General features: G+C 52.7%; 1 protein-coding gene across 3 annotated transcripts in view; it reads left to right on the forward strand.

Moving 5' to 3' along the window:
• SAMD4A (sterile alpha motif domain containing 4A) overlaps positions 1 to 13,685 on the forward strand; it is an 83,387-nt gene that overhangs the window by 38,287 nt on the left and 31,415 nt on the right. For all 3 annotated transcript variants that reach the window (XM_040559728.1, XM_040559729.1, XM_040559730.1), the window contains exon 3: positions 10,047 to 10,565. In XM_040559728.1, the coding sequence (XP_040415662.1) occupies positions 10,047 to 10,565 (519 nt within the window). The remainder of the gene's footprint in view (positions 1 to 10,046; positions 10,566 to 13,685) is intronic.

Below are 13,685 nucleotides of genomic sequence, written 5' to 3' on the forward strand. Positions count from 1 at the left end.
AATCCCTGCTCTCGTCGCCGTCTGCAGAAGCACACTTAATGATTGTGCCATGCGATTCTCCAGTGCTAAAAATACATTGCCTCTGGGTTTGTACAAATGGCCTCACAATAACTGGAGCTCTGGCAAGCTCGCTGGCTGTACGGGGAAAATCGTGTAAAAAAAAAGCGATTTTTTTCCCCCCTTTTACTCATTCTGCAGCACAATAGAGCCCAGGCTCTTCTGTCCTTGCAGCTCCGCACGAATTAAGGGACGTTTTGTGCAGGGACCTCCCAGTTCATTCTGCTTCTGAGCAAAATAAGCGGCGTTTTGCTCCCTTCTGAGCTTACAACTTGCACGGGGAGCGCTGAGCTCCCTGCCCCGCTCTGTGTCTGCTGCCGTGGTTGGGGCTTCATCGGGCTGCCGGGGGTGGCAGGACGAGAAGATCTAACGGGGGGGAGTCTTGGAGGTCACCGCAGTGCCTCGGTGTCACCTTTTGCTGACGTTATCCCTAAGCTGCTGTGAGATCAAGGAGTGCCACCAGAGCTTGAGACACTGGAGCATCCTTTGCACCGATTTCTTTACCCGAAGGAAGGGACCATACGCTACGAAACGGACCCTTGACGGGGCTGCCAAAGTTTTGGAGAGCTCGCTGGAGCTGCCAGCGCTGAACAGCTGAACGTGGTGCCCAGGGAGAGCTGCCTTCAAAAGGGCAAAGAGTGGAGCAGGGCTCGTGTCTCATCCTCCGTAGGGTTGCTCTTTGTTTTGCTGCCGTTGCTGCTGTTCTGTTGGTTTTTTTTTTGTCACAAGCTGCGTGTCATATGGTCACCAGCGCCGTAGCCTGGCTTCCAAAGAAGAATTGCGAGAACTTGGCTCCTTTTCAAAAGCGAAGCGCACTGGAGAAGCAGCAGCCAGCTCCGCGATGCTTCTCCGCATCCACCTCACCTCTGCGGCCGGTTACCTCTGTTTCGGAGCCCTGCCCAGCCCTGGTCCCAAGGGGACCTTTCCCGGAGCACACAAAGAAGGCTGACGATGGCCAGGGTGCCTTCTGCAGCCCGCCTGTGCCAGCCCCATCCCTGCAGATGGGTGCTGAAGAATTTGCCCGTTGCACCCAGGGAGTGCAGGGGCCTGTTGCTGCAACGCTATAGCTTTTGGGCAGAGCGGTTTTCAGTGGTTAAATAGACACGGTTACGTTTCACGAGTCAAACTGTTGTTAATTTACACGGAGCCTCTTAATCTCCATCATTAAAGTTGGAGAAGAACCTCCTTCGTGCAGCCCTCTGTGCTCCCGTAAGCACCAAATCCTGGGGTATAATCAAAAACGCTTCGCTTTTTCTGTCCGTGTGACTTTGCCTTTGTTTTTCCAAGCAACTCGTGTTGCCTGCAGCGGGGACTTCTCCAGCCACCTCCATTTTAGGGCCATGCTGTGCCCATTGCTCGTTTTCGTGGCGTCTCCTCTCCCTTCCCCGCATCCGCCACGGTCTGTTCACCTCCCCTCCTGCTCAGAGCTTCTCCGCAGCGATCGCTCGGGTGGAAACGAAACATTAGGGAAGAACACAGTGTATTTTTAGCCTCCTTGAATGTGAGGTAGCTGCTGGAAACACGGAGGAGAGCTGCAGGGTACCACCGGGAAGTTTTCCACCGGGCTCTGGTGCTCCCGGCACCGCCACGGAGCCCGGGGTGTGTGGTCCTGGCGCTGCACAAGGGATGTTGAGCACGGGATTTTCCTGGGTGATGGTGCACATTGCCGTCTGTCTGTCCTCTCCCTACGGGTGCTGATGACAAAAGGTCCTTCAGTCCTTCCCAGAGATGACCTGCATGGAAGCTGACAGCTGGAGAAGGGGCAGTTCAGCGATCGCCTTGTTGATCTCGTTACAGGGGTGATGTGGGACCCTTGGGTTTGTAGGTGATGGGATGGGTGCTCTGGGAAGGGAAGGGCAGTGCCCAGATGGCCATGGAGAGCAGTGCACAAACCCTCCCGGTGTCCCATCCTCATTTGGAGACCTCCTGGCTTTTCCCAGCTCCTAGCCAACACTTGTAATGGGAAAAGATCATGGCCACTGCTTCCCAAATGTCTCCCCAAGACCTGCATGGGAAGAAGAGGGAGCGGAAAGCAAGCTGGGAGGTTTCCTTGGCTTTTCCCCTGTCAAGTTCCCCATCACTCCCTAGGATGAGCAGTCCCCAGGGCGCAGAGCTGGCTCCAGCAGGCTCGGGTGCTGCCTGGCACCTCTCCCATGTGCTTCAGACGTACGGGATGAGGTCCTCCTGCTGAGCAGGCATAAATTCAACCCCCCTGGAACATAGCAGGGGGAGACTGGTGGAGGTGACACAGTGTGTCCACCAGTAAATGTGCGCGGAAACATCACCGGTGTCGTCTCACCTGTGCTAGCCACGGTTTTGCATCAGTTTTGATGAGAAGAGGAGCGGGATTTGGCTCCACCAGCGCTCCCGCAATAGCCACGCTCACAGCTTGCATCTGTCTGCTGCCATTGGCAAGTCTGCAAAAATCTTTGTCGTCGAGATACGTGTTTTTTAATTAGCGTCGGTTGCCATAAAGAAAAGGCACATGCTGAAATGCTTATTATTGGCCTCTCATGGAGGGGAAGGCTGCCAGTTTTTGGCGGCGGGGGTATTGATGTGTTCTGGATGGGGTACAGAGAAGGTTTCCAGCAGGGTTCTCACTCTGTTTGCCTGAATGTTGCTCTTTTGATTGGGAGTGATTTAAGGAGAGAATGATGTAAATTCACCCAAACAAAGTGCTGCAAAGCGGTTCTGCGTGCAGGTGCTAATTACCGCAAACGATAATTGAAATCCCTTCCTCTGGAAGCACGCCGCACCCTCGGTCAGAGCGCGGGCGCCGCAACCTCAGCGGTGCAGGAGGCCAGCAGCGGGTGGAGGAGACCTGTGGGGTGGGCGGCGTGGGCTCAGACCTCCTTGCGGACCAATAACTCCTGCCAAGTCCTTGATCGGACCGAATTTGGACTGAAATGTGGCCACTTGTTGCTCTTTTGGTGTAACTTTGCTCCAGACTGCTCTCTGTGGGGCTGGGTACGGTCACCCCGCACCACTCGGATTTCCACCCAGCCAAGTAATACCTGATGGGTGCGGCTGCTGGAGATCATGGAGGCAGCAGAAGTGTTGTAAGGGGCTCGGGATTAACAAACACAGAGCCACAGCCTTCCAGGGATACAACATTTAGCTTCTGCTGAAGTTATCAGAAACAGGAGTGGAAGGAGACCGGATGAGAGCAGATTCCCGAGTGCCACCACTCGAGAAGATGCAGGACATCTTCTTAAATCAGCCTGCAATTTATCCAGAGGCTAAAACCAGATAAATTCAAGCTTAAATCACCTAAATCCCACTGGAAATCAAGGCAGACTGAAGCGTCTGGGAACAAATGGCCAGTAAGCGTAGGGGTAGGGATTGTCTCTTGGTTGGTGGCATGTCCCTGGGGGGTGACTTTTTGGCCAAGCAGAGGTTACAGGGCTGTGGCAATAGACGGGGTGAGGTTTCTTGATCCTTTTTGCCCTGAGCTTCGTGAAGCAGGAGTCCAAGTGCTAACTTGTACGCAGAAAAGAGCGGGTGGGTGCCTCAGCTGAGCTCTGCCCCGCACCGGTGCCGGTGCCGCATCGGCAATACAGGAAGCCGCAAACAATGGGCAGCTCTTCTGGGAGCGCCGCCGAGGAAGGGCTCCCCTTCACGGGCATTTTTACCCTTCCTGCACATCCCGAAATAACCATCGCCTGCACCAGGGTGGCCGACTTCGGGCTCGCGTGAGGTTGTTGCAGTGGCATAAACAGAATGAATTTCTTCTTAGGGTTCACCACTCGGTGTAGTCCATCCTTAGCAGGACTCGGTAGCTGAACAGGAGAGCTCAGTTCCTCCTTCCAGTCCCTAACACATCCCTTGCAAGATCAGGGATCCCAGCCTCAGTTTTTGGTACAAACTCTGTTTTTTTCTCCTTGGGTACATCGGGGAGCACCGTTGTGCAGCGGTATCTGCTTAGTCAGTGCCCTTCAGATACGCGCAGCTAACTCTTAGTCATTTCTTGCTTGAACAAATTATCTGAATGCGCTTTTGAGAACTTTTTATGGAAAATGTTGTTAAACTGAAAACAAGGGTATAATAAAACAGTAATTTAAGAGCAATTTACTGACAACTGGAGCCCTTGAATGCACTGACTTACCATTGTGGAGCGATGATACCGAGCCTGGTATTTAAACATACTCTTTGTCACTCTGAAAATCCTTGGGCAGTTTTTAAAACACTTCCAGTCTTTAATTGTTGTCCTTGTTACTCATTATAGGCTGTCGTCTGGCTGATAAATCACACATCATTCATATCACCCGCTTTGTCGAAGCCCCAGCTGACACATTTGTCTACTTCACTTGTGAAATGTGCTAACTCCTATATGACAATAGGGTAACCCAGTTTCTGCCGCAACGCTCTCTGTTCTGCTTTCAGAATGAAAGGGTTTATCTTGGTTAGGGTGGTGGTGTTTTGTTTTTAATTTTAAGCACTTGGGAGATACCATGCCTCTCCTTTGTTCCTTGGAGACACCTCACCTAATGAGACAAATGCATCCCCGTGGGTGCGCTGGCAGCTCCTCTCGCCCATCCCTCTGTGCAGGGTCTCTGTTTTCGAAGTGGGAGCCAGAGGTCTGTTTGCAAAAAAATCTGAAACAGAAAAAAAAGCCACAAAAATAGGTGTTTACACAGCTCGAGGTTTCCAAATGCAGGCCCCTGCACCAGCGTGCTGTGCTGCCAGTGTTGGTTTCTGCACCCATCCACAGCAACTGTGGGCTGATGGCTGTGCGTGTCTGTGTGTCTGTCCACCCAGACTGGCTTTACCCTCTGCAAACTGCGCCTGTGTCTTCCCTGCACATCCTTAATGGCTCCGGGAGCTCCCCGGGCCTCCTTGCAGCTGAAATAACCGAGTCAGCTAGCAGGAGACAGGTTCAAAGTAAAGGAAAGCGTGGCATCCCCAGCCACGGGATGCTGAGGGCATTAGCAGCTCGCGTGCATCCAGAAGCGATGATAAGCGTGGCTGTGAAAGGGGAATCGGATGGATGCTTAGTAGGTGGACAAACGTCACCTCTTTCTCTAGCCAGAAGTCACTTTTCTCAGGGACAGCGTGGCAGGAAACATCACAACACACGTGTCCTGCTGTCACCCTGTGGGACCTGCCATAGGGCAGCACAAGCCTCAGCCTGGGGAGAAGGTCCCAGCGACGTCGGGTGCTGTTGTTATACGCCAGCACCCTGCGCATGCACGGGCTGTGCTGTATGGCAAAGATATCACATTGGCTAAGTAATGATAAATTAGAGGGCGGTTTCACATACCACCTGGTGTGGTTTCACATACCACCATATGTGGTTCGCGTTTTTAACTTTGGGGCTTCCCCTATGCTCAGATTCATTGGGCTGCTGCAAATAGTCATAGCCCTGCCATCCCTTAGAGCAGCAAAAGGTGTTTTTTTGTTTGTTTGTTTTGTTTTTGCTTTTTTTTTTTTTTTTGTGACAGAGAGCATCAGGCATCCTTGAAGCAGCAACCAGAGGAATTAATAAGGCTCTTATCTCATTAGTGTCCACACCTGCGACCCCCTGAACACCACAGGTAGTGTGCAGGGACCGTGGGAGCCAGAGGCTGGGATGCGTCTTAGCCCCATCCGACCATGGGGGGCTGATTTTCGCCGTGAAGGGAGAGGCATCCCGGTGTCTGGGCATGTGTGACAACAGGCAGGGAGCTGAAGCAGGCGATGCTGTGTTAGGGGGGAGGTCAGAGAGGGGTTCTGGGGGTCGCCAGCCCCTGTGCCCCCCACAGAGGCAGCCCCAGCTGCCCACCCCACGCTGCCCTCTCCAGATCCCCTGATTTCTGGCAGATAGGATTACGCCTGACCTTCCGCCCTGTCTCAGAGAGAGCCAAACCTCTTTCGGATCTAATTATTTTCCATTTTTGTTTAATTGTGCACATCCTGCTGCTGGCTGAAAAGGAGCACGGCTCCTGCCGGGGCCGGGAAGGACGCCCGCCCCTTGTCCACAGAGGGCTTTTGGATAAGCTCTCCATCTTTTGGGGTTTGCTATTAAAACCCCTGTATCTCTCGGAGGTCCAAAGCAAGTTTCCCAGGCAGTGGTTTTGGCACTGTCTGGGGTCTCTCCAGTGGTGGCTTCAGACTCAGCCCCTGTGCAGGGAAGAGGAGCCCGGCCAGGGCCACCTTCATCCCCCCATCCTCCTCCTCCTCTGCAAGGCGTTGCACTGGGCTCTGCTTTTCCTGCAGGTTTTGCTACATCCATAGTTCCTATGCAGTGAATTCCCTTAGCAGTGCGTTGCATGCTTTTTTTAGTGATCTTTTTATTTCTCAGCTTATCCACACTGCTGCAGAATCCCATGGACTGTGCCATGCTGGGGGCCAGAAGTGCCTACCTAAAGGGCTGCCAAATTGACCCAACAGCAGTTAGAAATGTGGGGATGACAGGAGAGACCTGAGATCCTTCTGCAGGAGGAAGGGAGAAAACAAGCTGGGTTTTATTGCACCAGGGGCTCGCCCTGCCGCAGGTCTGAAAAGCACGTAGCATGTGCAGAAGGTGTCGTGCACAACCAGTTGCTCTTAAAAATCAAGCAACCTGGCCAAGCAATTGCCTTTGTCCACAGTAGGTGATAAAAGGCATCGTGTCGTGCCCATGTTTGGTTTCCTGGTGCTAGCAGTGGGGGCTCGGAGGTGGTCACAGGAGGGGTGGTGAGAAGTGACTCGTGTCGAGCTGCAGCCGCTGCTGTTTGCAGTCATCCTGTCGTCCTTGCAGCACAAATCTGCCTTCGTCAGCTTTGTAAAATAATGCTTCAGACTCGTGTGGACTTATGCACACTCTGGAACCGATGGGAAAAATAGCAAGAGCAACGAGTAATAGTAATGAGACTGGTCTGCAGCCAAGACTGAGTGCTTCAGGCGAAGGAAAGCTGCACAGGCTGCTCTCGCAGAGGAAGTTATCCCATATTCCCACCAGCAAGGGCGGAGGGGAAAGCAGGGATGGGACCCTCCCCACTGCAAAAATGCCTGAAGGCGTTGGGTGATGCTTCTCTGCCTGCAGCCTTGCCCCTCTGCAGGACCACCATCGGTGGACACGTGGTGGCAGGCAGGGGCGGCAGGGATGTGACAGCATGTCCCATGGAAGGCCTGAGATGCTGCATCCCACCTAAGTGCTTCCAAAAGCAAAGGGTCTTCAGCACTAAGGCTTTCCTCTTGCTTTCCTGGCCTGTATGCGTGTTTAATTACTGTGTGAAACAGCAGAGCTGCCCCAAGGTGTTTTGAGGGTGCTCCTGTCAGAATACCCCGTGCTCGGTGCCCAGCTCAGGGCAGGGGGGTTGTGTGTGGATCCCCCAGAGGGTGCAAGCAGGCTGAGCTCAGGATGGAGAGTTAAGACCCAAGATACAAGCTGCTTTGCATTGCCTCATAAACTGTGCGTCGTGTGCCCGCAGCAGAGAGGACCTGGAGTCCCACTACACCTGTGTGTTCTTCACAAGCTCGCTTAGGTTAAGCTCACTTTTCCAAATCTGGTTCTGAGACACTAAAACAACAGCAAACAGGGTGTGAATCCGCAGCATCTCTGCAGGCACAAAGCTCTGACATCTCTGTCCTGCCACAAACGCCGCGGTTCCTTCCCTACCAAAGCTGCGTCATGCGTTTCCCCACAGCTCAGCGTGCCGATGGCGAGCAGCCGGGGAGGAGGCCGGGGCTGTGGAGAAGTACACACCGACCGCCACAGAAAGTTCCAGCGGGAGCCACCGGCGCTTCCAGCAAGCCATCTAGTGGCTTGCTATTAAAACAGTTGCACGCCTCGAAACGGGAATGCGAAGTGGAGCCAGTGCCATTCGGGGGGCCGGCCTGCAGGGTTTGGCCCTGGATGTGGTAACCAAATGCGAAGTGGCGGCTTTTTTAGGGTCGTGGTGCGAATGGGTGTTGGGAGTGTAGGGTTAGCTGCTGCTGCGCTTGGGTCTTCCCAGGAGAGAACCTACAGGCGGACATCCAGAGCTTCATTTCATGGGAGGGAGTTCAGTTACCTCAGAAATACATAGTCAAAGATTTAGAGCAGCTTCCTCTACCGTATGGGTAGGAGATGTCTGACAGAGACAGAGAACGCACAGAGGAAGGTCTGTGTTTCTGTGGTGGTTTTTTTTTTATAGCATGAGAACTCAGGGTTTCACTTGGTAAAATTTGGTGTCAGGGTGTTTAAAGGAAACAGAAGGAAATAATTTTTCAGAGACACTCTCAGGCGTGACCTGCTACAGTGACAGAAATTGTGGGGGCTCCGCAGAGGGCTTTGGTAGGCTGTGTGAGACAGCTGTGGCTGGGAAGCATCGGCAGGGCCTTCGAGGGAGATCCTGAGCTGTCCCGGGCTGTTATTTTATAAGCTGTCAAGAAAGACCTCGGGGTGGAGATTTCACAACATCCTTAGGCGATCTCTCCCTGGGTGTCCCCATCCCTACCCGTAGGAAGTAGTTTCTTCTCACCTGACCTCATTCTCCCGTGCTGCAATTTAAACCTCTTACTAGCATCCTCAGGAGACACGGAGAGCAGCTTGTCTGCGTCGGTCTCCCACACCTCAGACAAATGACAGCCTGGCTGATGCATTTTTTGTGCGCAACGTGGCATTTTGACTGATGTTCACTCTCTGACACTTCCTAACCCCGAGCTCTTCCCCGTGGGCCTGTTCTCCGGCTGCTGCAGCACAGCGGTTCCTTCCCACTTGCGTGCACAAGTTTGTAGCCTACATAATGCTCTTTTTTTTCCAAATTGCCTCTGGTTCTCAAGATTGTTTGACTTCTAATCCAGTTTACTGGAGTGTTTTCATTTCTCCCAGTGCGATACCCGTGCGCTGAATGCATTTATCACATCACCCATATCACCAACGAAACGCCAGGTAGTGTCGCACCCGGGACAGGACTCCTTGCTCAGCGCATCCTCCCCGTCTGACGATGAATCACCAGTAACGACTCTTCCCATATGGTTTTCTGATGAGTTGTGTGCCCACATTACAGTAGTTTTGCCTGAGCGTGTTTCTCTGGTTTGCTGGCGAGGAAGCCATGTGCAGCAGTGTCTAATGAATATCAAGATATATGACGCTTACTGCTCCTCCAGTTATTCACAGGCCAGTTACTCTGTCGCAGAGGGAAATTAAATTGTTCTTGACAAATCTGTGTCAGCAGTCACTTATCATCTTGTTATCTTCTGAGTACTTACAAATAGCTTGTTTCATTATTTGTTCCATCAGTTTTCCAAGAGTTCGAGTTAAGTGACCAGTTTGTAATTCCCTGGCTTCTCCCTTTGCATATTTTTAAAGCTAGATCCTGCATTTGTTTCTGCTTGTCTTCTAAAACCTCGCCTATCTGCCGTGAGCTCACAGACCAGCAACAGCTCTGCAGTTGCTACAACTGAGCCCTTCCCTGAATTCCTCTGGGGCAGGTTGTCACGCCAGGCTGGTGAGCGGACCAGTACCTTGGCTCGCTTGTCGTCCCTCTCCCGATGCCCCTGTGGGACGCCTGCTTTCTGTTAGGGCTCTTGCCCATGGCAGCTCCTTTTCTGTTTCCTAACCAGTGCTTTTAAAAGGTGAAACTTATCACTGAAAAGGTTTGGCATAATATTTTGGTGCTTTTAAAAGGTGAAGTGTATCAATGAAAAGGTTTTGCATAATATTTTGCGTAGTCTGCAATGATGCTGGAATTGAGCTGAATTATGGCTTGGATTAACAATAACACAACTTCACTGAGCAGCAGCAGAGCTGTGTGGCCACAGAGGTGGGTACAGGCAGTGAATTTCAGAAGTGCCCGGTAGCTCTTTGGTGCCGAATTCGGCACACCTCGCCTTGAGCTTGGTTGTCAGAGAGCGGTGACCTCCTGCCTGGAAGAGGCATGTTTGACGGAGCCTAGGAGACGTTCGTGCAGTGGCATCAAGCGTGCAGGGATCCCTTTGTCGTGTATTTACCCTGCTTGAGTCTATTTATTTATTTATTAGGTCTGTTTGTTCATTTCTCAATTCTCTCTCTCTCTTTTTTTTTTTTTTATTAATTCCTTCAACAGGAATCATTAACCAATGGCAACAGGAATCCAAGGATAAAGTGATTTCCCTATTGTTAACCCACCTGCCTTTACTGAAGCCCGGAAACATCGAAGCAAAAGTCGAATACATGAAACTCTTGCCTAAAATCCTGGCCCACTCGATCGAACACAACCAACACATCGAGGAGAGCCGGCAGCTGCTGTCCTACGCCTTGATACACCCCGCCACCTCGCTGGAGGACAGGAGCGCTCTCGCCATGTGGCTCAACCACCTGGAGGACCGCACGTCGGGGAGCTTCGGCGGCCAGAGCCGGGGCCGGTCGGACTCGGTGGACTACGGGCAGACACACTACTATCACCAAAGACAGAACTCCGACGATAAACTCAACGGATGGCAAAACTCTCGAGACTCGGGCATAAGCGTCAGCGCTTCCAGCTGGCAGGACAAAAACCTGGCGTGCGAGAACGGCCATCTGCCCCTCTACTCCTCCTCCTCCGTCCCCACCACCATCAACACCATCGGCACTAGCACAAGCACGAGTAAGTACCGACAGCAGCGCTGGTGGGAGCTGCTGGGGAGCTGGTCCCCCCCCATACCACTAGAAAACATTTCTTTGCCGTGTTTAGCAAACGGGCTAGTTTCATCTAGGCCATAGAAAACTCCCCTTTATTTTTTTTTCCCTACCTGCTTTTTTTTATTTCCTGCCTGCCTTTTTTTCCTTTTTACTTTTTTTTTCTCTAACCCTGTGGGATTTTAAAAGAATTGGCAGCCGGAGAGGAGGGAAAAACAGCCAAGAAGCTGTAAGAGTAAAAACGCGTGTTATGGAAGGTGGCCCCTTTTGTTTCATGTAGCTCCAGCTAGGTTTGCAGCTCACTTTCCAAAAGTTCCCAAAGCGAGCGGGGAGCTGATGCTGCTTCGTTTCCAGAAGTGATCTGCGGACATGAGAGCCTCCCTGGAGGGAATGGGACTGGGGCCCCGAAGCTCAGGCATCATTTTGGGAAGCGGGGCTGGGATCCGGGATCTTCAGGGCGTATCTGAAAACATCTCCCCTTATCTGCAGTGCATAGAGGTGCAAAGCTGATGGCGATCGGGGGGTTTAGACGCACACTCCTCCACGTTTTCCAGGAGGTGGAGAGTTGGGAAGCTTTTCCCCTTCCTCTGGCCCTGCCAGGCTTTGGTGGGAGCAGTGGACGGTGCCAAGCCCATCCCCAGGTTTGGACACTTGGCGGTGCTGCAGGGTGCTGCTGTTGGAGCTTTACTGGTGGTCGTTCATGGAGATGTGGTGCGGCCAGGACTCTTTAAAGCAGCCGTTGGTGCCTGCAAGTTGTCCTTGGGAGAGGAGGAGCAGTACATCCTCCTAGTGAGGCTCGGGAGCCCCTCTGCCCACCCGTGCTCTCTGTGGAGGACTCGAGCAGAGGCCATTGCATCCTTCCTCATAAGGAGGTGCGGCCAGCACCCGGTGACCTCTCTTGGTTTCCATAACACGTCACTGGGTCACGCTGAGCATGGGGAAGCCAGGCCAGCTCGTTCCTCCAAAACATGTTTTTTATCCCCATTTTAGTGCAGCCTTCTCAACCCGCCCTTTCCACCTGTCCTTGGGACGACGTTGTCCCTAGTGATGCCGTCAGGGATGCAGAGAGCGCTTCGGGGAGGAGAGGCCTCTTGTGGCGAGGGCGCTGGCTTTTCTATCAGCATGTGGAAACCCACAATTGAATAGCTGGAAGCTCTAAAATGCTCACTTAAGGCTTCTGGTTTTCTTCCATTCCTGTAATCGGTGCTTTTTTTAGGTGGCGTTTCAAATCGACGATGATATGAGATGCGGCTCTGGGTTTATTGCCATAGCGGCCCGGTCCCTGCCTCTCTGGTCTCCATCCTTGTCACCCAGAGATTTAGCAGAAAGGTCTCAGCTTCTCCACAGGCTCCAGATGATATTCCCATCCCATTCCCAGTGTGTATCTCTCCCAGCGCCGCGTAGGTCAGGGCGTCTCTGGCAGCACGGGTCGCTTTGGAGCAGAGTCGGATGGCATCGGGCTGGCAGGCGCAGTGGTGCGAGGTTTGATTTGAAAAATTACCTCCTGGTGATTTTTCTGGGGGGTCCTACCTCGTGGTTTTTGCATGCCTGGCAGTTCAGAGGCTTCTTGTCCCCAGGAAAGGATTAGAATAGGTGGATTCAGAAGGGATTTGGGTCCTCCCGTCGTGAGCAAAAAGCAGGGAGGACCGAGCGTAATCCATGGATGAGGATGATGATGGGTGAAGGTGACTTCCCAGCCCTGCTGAGGAGCTGGGATTGAGCCGTGCTGACACCACCTCTGCAACGGGACGAGACCTGAGATGTCAGTGAGGTTTGGGGTGTTTACCTAAGAGGGGAAAGGCCTGAATGACGCCAAATGGGGCCTGCAGGAAAAGGGCCTGTGACTAAATGAGCCTCGCACCGGGTGCAGCAGGTTAATCATTGATGGTGGCTGAAGCTCCGCAAGAAGCGCTGGGTCTTAAAGGACGCCTCTCAAAAATCCCTCAGTGTTTCTGTCAGCCTTTCTGTGCACAGATTCTCTCTGAGCAAAAGCAGTGACCCTACTCCAGCCCAGTGGGTCCCCAAGCCCTGGCACCAGACAAAGCAGTACTCAAGACGCTGCATGGCTGAGATGTTTCCTAAATTCTTCCAGAAATGAGGTGTGCGCTGTGGGGCTGGGATAAGAGCAGCTGTGGGGCTGGCAGATGTTCAGCCCTACCTGTTACCCCGGTCCTTTTACGGATGGCCATGTCCCTTTGCCACAGTGGTCCCAGCCATGAGCCCCTGGCACAGCATCCCCTGCCTGGTCCAGGTCCCAGAGGTGCCACTTTCCATGGCACCAGCACAGCCCTCTGATGCAGCTGGGGGATTTATAAAGCCCACACTAAGGGAACCTTCTCTAAACACCGATTTCTAAGGCCGAGCAGGTTTGTGGACACATCCTCAGCCCGATCTAGACATTCAGCTGTAGCTTGCACAAACCACCCCATGGTTCCCCAGAACCCCAATAATGCATCAGGTTGGCTTCAGCTCGGATTTTTATTCCAGCACACAGGCAAAAATAGACAAAAATACACATCAAATGGGCAAAGCAGACTGCATTTTGCACAGAGGGTTAGCAGCAGCAGCCTCCTCCAGGTAGTGTTACCCAACCAAGTGTTTTGTACCAGAGGCTGAGCCTCACAGCACCCAAAATTGCTGACACTGACACCTTCCTTGGGTTGGAGCTCCTGCTGATGTATTTGGTGGCAGCGTGCTCAGACAACAGCCAGAGACCACGCTTCATGTGTTAGGTCAGGAGCTTCCTTAACGCAATATTTGCTTGGACGCGAGCACAGTAAATCCACAAATAGATGCTAAAAAACAAACACGGCTGGTCAGCCTTTGTCCCAGCCCCTTGAGTCACTCAATATGTCCACAAATCCTTTATTCCAAAGCAAAGCCCTCAAGCCATCACTGTTTGTTTAGGTTTTCTTACTATTATTTTTGAGCTCTCCTCTCACTTGGAGGTGTTGATCTGGGCAAGGGCTTCACCCAGCAGCAGGTTCCAGGCGCAGCCCATCGCTGCAAAGCTTCCGACACCGAGATGGGGCAAAGCCCTTCCCAGGGGAGCCGCGTGCTGATCTTGGCCGAGGTGCTTGCGCCTGGC

Source organism: Cygnus olor, chromosome 5 (genome assembly GCF_009769625.2).
Source record: "Cygnus olor isolate bCygOlo1 chromosome 5, bCygOlo1.pri.v2, whole genome shotgun sequence".
NCBI classification, from domain to species: domain Eukaryota; kingdom Metazoa; phylum Chordata; class Aves; order Anseriformes; family Anatidae; genus Cygnus; species Cygnus olor.